The sequence below is a fragment of the Lampetra planeri genome, chromosome 38 (assembly GCF_965212315.1).
Source record: "Lampetra planeri chromosome 38, kcLamPlan1.2.h2, whole genome shotgun sequence".
In the NCBI taxonomy this organism is placed as follows: domain Eukaryota; kingdom Metazoa; phylum Chordata; class Hyperoartia; order Petromyzontiformes; family Petromyzontidae; genus Lampetra; species Lampetra planeri.
Window position 1 is genome coordinate 9,332,460 of NC_136144.1, and position 12,272 is coordinate 9,344,731.

Genomic DNA, 12,272 nt, shown 5'->3' on the forward strand with positions numbered 1-12,272 from the left:
CCAGGTGCCATGGGCCTGTCACACACACGCGCGTGCGCAGGCACACAGGAGTCTCACCGAGCAGCGCAGCGAAGATGGGGAACTTGTGCGGCTGCAGCTGCAGGGCGCTGGCCGCCTCGGGCACCAGGTACTCGTTGGCCGTGAGGCTCTTGCCGTTGCGGCTCAGCTTGAGTGTGCTGGAGCTGAAGTAGTGCGGCGGGCAGAAGACGGCGTAGTCCGAGTCCTGCGCCACCAGCCCGTGGAAGCCCGACTCCTTGCAGAAGCGAATCACTTCCAGGTGGTGATCGTTGATGCTTTGGCAAACCTAAGGAAGGGCGGTGGTGCGGTGCGGTACGGACAGGAGGAGAGAGCGTGAGCGAGGCGAGTGAAAGGGACTTGGGAGAGATTGGGTGCTGAGGAGGTGAAGATAGTAATCCCAGTGAATTACCGAAGGACCGCAAATTATTGTGGCTCTCCGATGTGTTTTTGGATTGTATTGTCTTTTGTAATAATGTTGAAGCTAGTTGTAATTACTGGGGAATCGTCATACTCGGAATGGCTGTGTCGGGTGGTGGCGAGTTATACGACACATTTATATTTACGAGATCTAACCCAAAGATACCTGTATTATGTATAAAAATGTTATTTGAAAAATTATATCCCTAATTACTTCATTTAGATTATACATAGCAACCGCCGGGCCCTGTGGCAGGACCCTCCTTAAAACGAGTCATGGAACTTGGTGAGGCTATCCTAGGTAATAAAGCATACATATATACACATATATACATACCGAACTGTGTGGAATATGAATAAACACGTTTTAACAGAGGGAATCTCGAAACTTATCAAATGTGGAAAAACATGGGCATAAAAAATATATTTGGCCATCTGTACGTTTGACGATGGCCTGGCACGCTTTAGAACCAAGGCCGTGTCAAGCCACGTTAAATCCTAACACCACACCGTGTCTCTCCTCCCTCGACTGGGCCAGCTGCAGTCAAAACTGCGTTAAATAGGTGTTTGAACAAAAGCAGGCAGATTGCCAGGCGCGACCTCACATGACCCTGGCAAAAAGCTTTGGGACAGCTGCTGTTGGGCTGCTGGGTTGGACGGTGGCTATGGGTGAACGACTGCAATCCGGCGACTTAAGAAGCAGGCTTTTCGTCGAACAAAGACGGCCACTGCATCGCGTGCTTTCAAATGCGCTTCTGCGGCCGTCTGCAGCGCGCTTCCTTGCGGATATTAGGAAGCCACTGGAGCTATGCACTTTTAAATTTTAGATGAAAACTAATTTCTCGAGAACTACAGTACTTTGTGTTTAGTTGGTGGTCCTTCCCTCGCACCTCCGATTAGCACGGTTGGCTACGTATGGTGCGAAAGAAGTTCAACATATATACCCCCGAACCTACATGATGCACAATGCCACCGGCCAGATTCCTCACCGGCACCAGCCAATGGGACCACATCTCCAGAACCTCACTGGTTCCTAATCCATTCTCAAGTCAGGGAATCGATTGGATGTCGCGATGTCATACCATTAATTTAGTATGTCCGTTATTATCCATGTATCAAACTGCAATTCCGAGACCTATTGTGCACAGGCAACGATGAAAAGGCGCATCCCTGCAATTACTCGCCAACACGGCCGTTGGCGGAAGTTGCCTCCAACTAGAAGGAGCTCCAAAGAGCCCCTGTTATGTTATGAGATGTTATGTGGGGCCGGGTCTTCCAAACTCAAAACATGACTCAGAAGAGGTACGAAGGAGAGAAACATAAATTCAAGGTGATGGTGCAAGCGAATGCTGCACGGCATCATCGTCTTCTTGCCCCAACCCCAGCTCCGCCGATACCAAGGGCTGAAATATTTCTAAGGTTTAACTCTTTCACGGGTCACATGTTTAACAAAAAAAAGCACATTTACCGTGTGTGTTTTTGTAACTCCCAAATTCCTCCCGACTATAAAGCCGCGCGCACTTTAAGCGCCGCGTCTGCTCGATGGAGCTGACGCGCGGAATGCGTGATGGGCACTTCTGCATTGAGCTCAGGGTTTTCCCGTGCAAGTCAATAAAGCATATAAAAACGCAGAGACCCTGTGTCACCAGGGGGGGGGGGGAAACTTTGGCAATGAGCCTGGATAAACTTTTTTTCTTAACCCATTGAGATATGAAGTCCAGACTTTATCTCTTCTAAAGTCATGTTTTAATGAGGTGTCCGGATGCTTGAGCAGTGGTGGGGGGGGCGGCTAATGCCTTGTGCCAGAAACGCTGATCCGCCACCAACAAGCTCCCGGGGTTTGGGTCCGCGTTCCCACCACGTACGCTTCAAACCGGGTTAAATTGCGGAGATTTTGATCATTGCCACCATAATTCCGATTACCCAAACCTTTCCAAAACGGGACGATTCTACGCAGTCCTTCAAACTGAGATGTTTACAAAGGCCACTTTTAAATTCCAAGAAATTTCACCCCTCGGTGCACAGAAGAAAATGGAGATCTGCGAACATCGGCCGGACATCTGCGAAAAAAAGCTTCAGGGCTCATCGGATTTCTCCAGGATAAAAAATATTCTGATTCTGAAAAAAATTAACTTACATCCCTTTGTCAATCCACTGCTGGATTAAGGCCTCCCAAAGCTGTATCCATCATGGGGATAGTTTAACCGTACTTCACCATGCTGGTCAGTGCGGGTTGGTCACGTGGAAAAGGAGGGGGGGGGTGTCAGGATCGTGTCAGACATCACTTGTGACTGACGTCAGTCAGGAATGGAACTCAAGTTAACGTCGTCAAAGTGCAGCAGGCGAAACCACCATATCAACCACTCCCGCCCCGCTGAGCGGAAATAACATGTCGTATTCAAGATTAATATATAAGTGCGTGCACGAATCACGCGGCACCGTGACGTACAGGGGATGCCACGTCCCTCGGCGGGTTTTTTCCACATCATTATTTTTGACTGGCTCTTTCCCTCCACTCTCCTCTTACTCTCTCTTTCTCTCTCCGCCTCTTCCTTCTCTCCCAGACGAGCCATCCGAGAGGATGGCGCAGACTGTCGTTACCCATTGCCACGGAGGATCGCATTCGGGACCAACGACTCCGTGGTCACGGGGAAGGGGGGTTTTTTGGGGGGGGGGGGGAACACATCAACACATTTCGCCTGGGAAATCTGCCAAGAGCACTGCACTGGTTTAACACGTAGGCTGTCGCGACCAATATCATCCATAAGAGGTTTTTTGGGTTACATCGCGTAAATATACGCGTCGTTAAAACCGGCCATCACCCGACACAGCCAACGAGTAAGGGTTGTCACGTAAACAGGAGCATGCATAATGTACGTTCGTTCATTAATCCCCCTCCCCCCCCCCCCCACTTTGTGCAAGAGTGCAGAAGTGTGGTCACATCTACGCCTCTATATAAGGAACGAAACAGGTGGACTTCTCCACAAATCTGGCTGTCGCCTGATGAAGCTGGTTGTAATTACTGGCGAAACGTCGTACTCGAATTGTAAATGTTGTGGCTTGGCTCTCCAGCACACCGGTGTGCTGTACTAGTGACGAATTGGCCACGTTCTATTTACGTGACAACCCTTCCTAGTTAGTTGGCTGTGTCGGGTGGTGGCGGGTTTTAACGACACAGCTCTGAACTGGCACAAGACCCGCACACATACATGCCCTCACCAACCACCGTATGCATTCCCAAGATGCTGCTGGATGAAGGCCAATGGACATAACGGTTTGGTAACTTTCAGAAATTTTACTTTAAATTGTTACATCAGCATAACGGGAACACTCAAAAGAGAGCAGAGCGTCACGCCCTGGGTGGGAATTACAAAACAGCCTGCAGAAGCAGACTTCACAGAACTTCTTCCGAGGTTCATACAAGTGGCGAGATTTCAACAACAGGAGGTCATGGGTTCGATTCTGACCTTGACCCCTGTATATTTGGAGTTTGCATGCCTCTCACCCCGTGGTTGTGTGAATTTATCTCCGGGTCCTCCGGTTTTTCCCTCCACATTCAGAAACATGCGTCTAAGAGAATTTGGCTGCTATAAATTTCCACAGGATGAGCCAATTCATTGAGCTATCATTTGTGGCCAGGTCGCTTCTGAAAAAAAACTATATAGCTCAATGGGCCCTACCTGGTAAAATACAAGGTTTAGTTGAGACATTTTTACACACCCACTCTCCCGAAGGAGGGAGAGGTTCAACGCACAACAGTCAAATAAAAAATGTTAATTGCCAGAGCTGGAATTTACCCATTACTGTGTGCAGTCAATGGTAAAAAAACATGAAAAATATCAAGGTAATTAGGGCTCATTTAATTAGGGTCTGGATTCACAAGACAATGGGGTACAACTAAAGGGGCACAATCATGTGTCCTGAGCCAAGACGCACTGGAAACACACAATATTAGCCACGCAAATGAATCGAAAAATTACGACGCTTTTAAATGGAAGGCAACTTCATGTCGAATCACCAAGTTAGGATTCTGAATTACGGTATGCGTTTACATCTATAAAAAAAATTTCTCCAGAAATTCCCATGTCTTTTATGTAACGTTTTCAACTTAAAGTCTTGCGAAAAATACACTCTCGTGGTGAGTTCAATTGTAGAAGACATTCTTGATTTGAAGCTTTCGTGACTGCAGGAATCCATACTCTTTGAGTGTAGAAGACATGTTTTGTTACATTTACAAATTGTCCACAACTGGTTATAAAGCCTCCGAAACAAATTTTTTTGGGTTTCTCGTTTGCATTCATTGGCTAATGAAGTGTAATTTACTATCAGTTGAGAATCCACTGAGAGGTAACATTGTGCATGCACGCAAGGGCTAGGCTTAATCAAGTCCCTTTTTTCTATTTAAAATGCAGTGACACAAAAACTTTACATCTAGCTAATTGGCCCTTTCTATTACATAGCCATGTGATAATACATTATTTTTGCTGAGGTTTTAAAGATAATTACGATCAAGTATTTTCACCTTTTGTATGTACGTATGATTAACTTCTTTCGCACCGTACATGGGCAACCGTGCTAAATCGGACCAATCAGGAAAATGTGACGGACCAATTGCCCATCTTCAGGTCACCGCATACAAAATCCCACTCCTGCCGAGTGCCCAAGATACAAAAAAGGCGTTTAACACATTCCTGTGGAGGGAGCTGGTAGGAACGTTGGGTTGCTCGGTCAATGGCCAGGGTCAACGGCGGCGTGGTGTATTCCGCAAATATGCCCGACTGTGAGGGCGGGCACAATCCAGCGTGAGTAGGTTAAACGTTGAGTTTTATAAGGGCACCATGGGGTGATCAGCCCCTCCCCACCCAGCCCCTCCCCACCCAGCCCCTCCCCACCCAGCCCATTCCCTACCCTCCCCACCCAGCCCCTCCCCACCCAGCCCCTCCCCACCCAGCCCCACCCTCACCACCCAGCCCCTTCCCACCCTCCCCTCCCCACCCAGCCCCTCTCTCCCCACCCAGCCCCTCCCTGCACGACGGACAGACACAATAATCCCCTGTGGGCTGGTGGAACCAGGAGGTTCCTATCAGTATAAACTAGTAGGTAGAGAGGCAAGTTAGTGGCTCATTGTCATAGACGAGCGAGCACCGATGAGACTTTTTTTGAAATTTCACGTCAAAACGTTCTAAGTAAAATGGGAAAATATTGAAAATTTAAGCGTTTTAGGCCACCAACAACTGCGACAAAAAGAATCATATTTGGAGAAATTACGGTCAATTCAGAATATAGCGGTTGTGTATAAAAACATTTCAATGTGGCCAAACCATTGGTTGGAGAGATTGGAGAAGTGCCACCCACGTGGTGAGCGACAGGGGGCCTACTGAATTGATCTCACACGTCGCCCGTTGGGGGGTATCATCTCCCATGGTACCTCGTCCCGACTGTATAAAATCTAACAAAGAAACATTATTTCTGTGTACGACGACTGGATATTGGGCCGGCGTTACAAAATTTAAGATACTTGAACATCAAATTGCATCGCGCGTAGCTGCCAGCATTTCAATCGGGGAAACTCTCAAGCGATGACAACAGCACAATTAGCAATCAAATCTCACACAAGTGAACTAAAAATCACTGCTCGCTCATGCAAACAAGATCACGGGTCTAGCACGACAACATGCCCCTTTTCTTCACGGGAAAGCGAACAGCCTCCCCCTTCTTGGACAATGTTTCCCAAGGAGCATCGGCTATTTGGGGGTTTGTCTTTTATTTTATCCCCATTTTCATTGCAATTGTTATATCGCTGTCACACCACGAGACGAAAGGGTCCATTTGGATCTCCCGCAGGGCAGTGCAGCCTTTCCGTGCTGAGAGAAAGGCCCACGCACAAGCAGACATGACACATACATCTCTTCAAGTGACCTCTGGTCCAAACAATCGTGGGCAGCACGTACACACCCACCCTGCCGCCCGGAGTCATGTTCATCGCATGGCAGCCAAACCAACCACTTTTTAATTCTCACCGCTGGAATTTAGCCAAATTAAATGCCGGATCAAATTTAGTGCGATGGGGTTTTTTTTTTGTACAGTCATTGTTGACCATCAACTCACTCCACCTGAAACCCCTAATCAATGTTTATGTTTATTTTACCAGGTAAGGCCGACTGAGCTGTATAGCTCTTTATCCGAAGAGACCTGGCCACAAATGATAGCTCAAGGAAGTGGCTTATCGCGTGGAAATGTCCAGCAACCAAATACTCTAAACGCATGTTTCTAAATGTGAAGGGAAAAACCGGAGGACCTGGAGAAGAAACCACGCTACCACGGGGAACATGCATATTTCAAATATACAGCAGACGTCAGGGTCAGGATGGAACCCATGACCTCCTGTATACCAGGCAAGGTAGTTAACATCTCCTAGCCACCGTGACGAGACGGCCAGATGTTAATCCAGGCAACCGCCTGAATTCAAACCCAGGATGTCAGCGGTGTCAGCCCAACCCCTCAAATTCTAAGCCACTAGAACACCTCCCAAATGAACCTGAATTTAAGTGTATGGTACCAGATGATACAGCTTGCAGGCTCTGAAGAGGGCATGTAAAGAGCTCCAGTGTAGGGGGCTGTAGACACGGGGAGATGCTTTAATAACCAGATTTATTGCAACCTATCCGAGCTGTGCGTAGCGGCTAAAATAAAATTGCAGACAAATCAAATAAAACCCTTGCCTGGCTCTCATGTAATAGGTTGCCGAATGCACCAATTTAAAATGTACAAAAGAGTACACATCCGACCAGGTGGCACGCTAAGGCAGTGCCCAACTCGCATGCTGGTCAGACGACGACTCGGGACGCTCAACCCCCTGGCGTCGATGAATTGAGTAGCACCTCACCATTACCCTCTCACCCCCCCCCGACTCACCCCTCTACTTCAATCCATCAGTTCACCCACCCAGCAGGCCAACCAACAATAGCCACGTCTTGGTATTTCGTCGCCAGACGGCAACGCGGGAAATTCCACTGTTGCGATGGGCTATGCTCCCACGTTCTGCGCTTCCAACGATCACCAATCCGCAGCGACCAGCGTGAAGTACGGTCAGACAGCCCCCATGACTGGCACGGTGCGGGGGAGAGGCCTTCATCCAGCAGCAAACGGACAAAACAGCTGTACTTGAACATGACGGTAATATAATCAGCCTATCGCCCCCCCTCCGGGGTAGATAAAAAGTGAGTACCACTTTGCCAAGCTAAAGCTGGTTGACACTTGGGTGGGATACTGCATGGAAGCAGTAGGTGGTGCAGTCTTGGAGCTGCGAGGTGGCAGGCAGAGGAGCCGACCGAAATGAATCCATCCATGTGGAGCTTGGGGTGGTCCTCACACCACTCCCACCCCCAATGAGTGCGGGTTGTCTCGGGTTAGTCCCACTTCCTCCAACTTGAAAAAGCTCAATAACGGTGCTGGGAAAACAAATCCATGCGTGACACAAAATAAAAGTTATTGAGACTCAGCGGAAAAAAGTTTGCTGGGTAACTAAAGGGCACTATTGTTATTACCACCGCTTATGGTAACTGGTTGTACAATGGGCACAATGGTCCATGCCACGAGGAATGTGGAATCTCCACCAATGATTCAGGACCACGAATAAACATGAACATCACAATGCTTCGGAGTTGAGTGACTAGAGAGAACTTCACTCATTGACTCCTTCAAAGATGTTGAAGACTGTCCATTCAGTACGTACGCATGGAGGGGGGGTGATCCTAAATGTGCATGCTTGCGTATGGGGGGGTCTAATGACAATGTACGCATAGGAAACGAGAGGGAGGGGGGTGAAGCCTCGATAATAATTTGTCTACATTGGCCTTCAAATGAGCCACAATTCAGTTTCTTCAGCTGTCAGACAACAAGTACTACCGGGAGAAGTGGGACTGTGGGAGAGGTGTCACTCATGTTCCACCGTACCCCTGACTGCAGCTTTCACGCAGCTCAGCAGTGAGTCTGACATGGTCTGGCGGCCTGCCCCATGGATTACACATCCTTCAATCTGGCCTCACTGCAGACTTCCGCTGGCTCAAGATTTTAGCTGCCGCGGTGTTCTCTGTTCGTGCTGCTGCTGACCCCCGGACTTCAGCACTAACACTGCTCTGTACATCGTGCTACTGTTACAGCAGATGTTCAGTCAACGCACTTTATATAGAGACTAGTTTGCCGAGTTTTAGTTGTGATCTAAGATCATAATAGACGTGTTTTTGAATAATCAGTCAGGATGGATGACACGGCCAAGTATAACTGTTTGTACAAAGCTGTGTGTAAAGCCAAGCCGCAAGCTAGTAAACAAGAACAACAAAAATAAATTAATCGGTTATGGGTGAAAATAAAGCGGGATGAAACTGGGTTCAGTCGGCGTTTGAACCTAGTGGACACGAGACAAACTTTTTAAAGGTATGCAACTTAATTATTTAATACAACCGGCATTGGACTATCTGTTTGATTCAACACGTTAATATAATTAATCCTTGATCGTTTCTGCATGGATTAAATATCGGCCATTCTATAGGGTTCGGAGGGGGGGGGGCGGGGGTGCGTCAAGTGTACGCACGCAGGTGGGGGGGGTGGTGTAAAAAGTACGCGTGCGTACATGGAGGTGTCAAGTTGACAGATTTTGCGTACGTGCTCAATGGAAGGCCCCCTACCAGACTGACTCATGCCATCCGCAGTGCTCAAACAACACACTGCAGGTTGCAACGCCTCAACTTTTGCTTCTTCTTTTCTCACACCGCACGACTTGTAAATTCCCTCCCATCGTCTCAATTCCCACGTTTCTACCTTTCTCAATTAAACTATTACTATTTACTTCTATTTTTATTTTACCAGGCAAGGCTCCACCGAGCATATAGAGCTCCTCTGCAGAAGCGACCTGGCCACAAATGATAGCTCAACGGTGGCTTGTGTGGAAATTTATAGCAGCCAAATATTCGCAAACGTATGTTTCAAAATCGGGAGAGAAAATCCGGAGGACCCAAAAAAAAATCCACCTAACCACAGGGAGAACATGCAAACTCCAAATATACAGGCACTAGGGTCGGGATCGAACCCTCGACCTCCTGTATACCAGGCAAGGCAATTAATATCTCGCCACCGTGGTGCCCTAAAGAAATGTGACATCTGACCTATTACAAATTCGTGCTTCAAGTTGTGGACCTCTTGGCGTGTTATAACCTTTGGGCCCGTGGCTCGGCAAACTGTTAAATCTTTTGTCAAATTTGCACAACAAAAATGCCAAGTGAGAATTAAGCGCAACGCATTTGTTGGTGGCACACCCTATGCCATTGAAAACCAAAACCAAAAAATCGGCATAAATGAAACGGCTAGTATGCAATAATTGGAGCGAGTGAAGGGGTTCAGGCTTTTGGCTAGCCATTAAAAACAAAGACGGTCACCGCATTGCATGCTTTCAGATGCACTTCTGCGGCCATCTGGAACGCTCTTCCTTCCCATTTTCGGAAGCCACTGCAAGCTATGCACTCTTGAAATCTAGATTGAAAACTCATTTCTTTAGAACTCCTTTTTGTGTTCAGTTTTTTGTCCTTCCCTCGCCACCTCCGATTAGCACGGTTGGCTACGTGCGGTGCGAAAAAAGTTCAACATACATGTGTGTGTAAGAGATGGGGAGAGAGCAGGGGCATGATCCGGTTGGAGGGCCACAGCCGGCAGAGAGAGGGCATGGCCAGTCACATGACATGCTGCAGGGCACAGGCGAGGGGCACAGGCGAGGTGCAAGGCTCACACTGGACGTGCCCGCCGGCACGCCAAGGTCTGTTTGTTTCAATAAAAATCCATTTGCGTTACCGGCAACCACGATTTAAAAAATATGGTTATATAACTGGTTGCCGGTTTGTATGTATGGACGTGTGTCAAACTTCTTACGTACGTTGCCAACCATGCTACTCTGAGGTGCACAAGTAGACATTTCTAGAGCGGTGAACATACCAGGATTTATGTTTTTGGCTGAGAAACGAAGAGGCAATGACACGAGGCTTCAAGGCTGTGTGACTTTTCATTGAAGATGTCAACACAGATTGTATTTTTAGAAGCAAACCACGTGATAAATTAAATATGACAATCGAACTTACAATCAGTCAATCACCGCATCGTGTTTATGGATATATTGCACGACTGATTGAATGAGGCACACCACTCCACACATAGCAAGTCATTCTACTGGTCTCTTGAGCTCTCACTTGGTTAAACAAATAAACTTAAACTTGAACTGTCGCCAAGAGTATGACTGTATAGGTCAAACTGGATGCGACTTCAAAACCACAGGATGTGAATTATATATAAATATAAACAATGAAGCATTGTGACTGGTGAGATTAAGAGCAACGAGTTGCAACGGGCCAAACATAAGATGAACTTAGGATTTGTAGACATCAATTGAAACCCCAAGACCTTAAAAGTCAAGCTAACGTGATGTAACAGGACTCCCTTAAACATTCGGAGGCCCACCCCAAGACGGCAGGGGCCTGGCATTGTTTTGAGTTTACGGAATTTTTGTTATTTCGAGCACACGAAGAAAAATCTCCAATTTACCATCTCCGCAGGCTGCAGAGACAGATATATAGGCGAGTGTGTGGGGAGGAGCGGGCAGGGTGGGGGCGGGGTACACACCTAAAAAACAATTGCGAAGCACCATAAAACATAACATAAAACAGCGTGCGCTCTGATGCCAACAGACGTACAGTGAAAACCCGCTTCGTATACTTCTCCTCTCTGGGGACCTCGAAATATGCGTGACGATACGAGAGGGGCTCGCCAAAAAGCAGGGGAATAAACGTGATGCGTCTAAGGCACATTTGTCCTGTTCCGCAAGTGTCCAAAGATTGGCAGGGATGGGAGTTATGAGCTGCATACACTTGAGCGTACAGTGCAGTAATACTCCTAACACCTCTGCTAGAGATGGGGATGCATGTATTATGTATGGCATGTTGAACTTATTTCGCGCCATACGTAGCCAACCGTGCAAATCGGAGGTGTGGGGGGGGGGAAGGATAGAAAACTATACACAGAGAGCAGTTCTGAAAATAAATTCGTTTTCAATCTAGATGGATTCCTAATATCGGAAGGAAGAGCATGCTTCTAGACGGCCGCAGAAGCGCGATCTGAAAGAGCACGATCCGGTGACCGTCTTTGTTCGATGGCCAGTGAAAGGCCGCTGCAGCTGCTGCTACTGCGAGGATGACCGGAGTTCGCTCGATGGTTTACACGGTCGTCCACCCTTGACGGAGGAAGACGGCATCACATCCGATTGACCAGCACGACTGTGACGCTCACGGAGATTGGAGGCCGGGGTTGACGAATTGCGCCGAGATCGTGATGCGGCAAGATGGTTCCAGTATTCAATCGTCAGCAGAGGAAGTCGGCAGCCAACCTTCTCGCACACGTTTCTCAGTGCCGTCTCCTCATCATCATCATCATCATCTTCATTAGCCGTGGTCAATCCACTGCTGGATGAAGGCATCTCCGAGCCGCCGCCACCTCTCGCAACCCTCACGCGTGGTGTTTCTCCAGGTGCTCTCTTGGTCTCCAAGCCCAAATCACCTGAATTGCAAGTGACCTCGTCAGATCATAAAAGCCAAGCAGGTTTTGAACCTGGATAAGTGCTTGGATAAGTGACCACCACGCATGCCAGATATTCATTGGCAGCTGCAGTGTTCTGCTACGCAGTGGCAAGCAGTGAACAGTGCACCCAAATATGTTGTACTCTGCTCTCATGCTCCTACATTAATGATCCCCGCCTTCACTAACCGACACTAACCAGCATGGTGAAGTATGGTCAATGA

At 47.9% G+C, this 12,272-nt stretch overlaps 1 protein-coding gene across 3 annotated transcripts in view; it reads right to left on the reverse strand.

Annotated features, from left to right (window-relative positions):
• FAM120A (family with sequence similarity 120 member A) overlaps positions 1-12,272 on the reverse strand; it is a 41,347-nt gene that overhangs the window by 18,268 nt on the left and 10,807 nt on the right. For all 3 annotated transcript variants that reach the window (XM_078612319.1, XM_078612317.1, XM_078612320.1), the window contains exon 2: positions 58-304. In XM_078612319.1, coding sequence (XP_078468445.1) covers positions 58-304 — 247 coding nt within the window. The remainder of the gene's footprint in view (positions 1-57; positions 305-12,272) is intronic.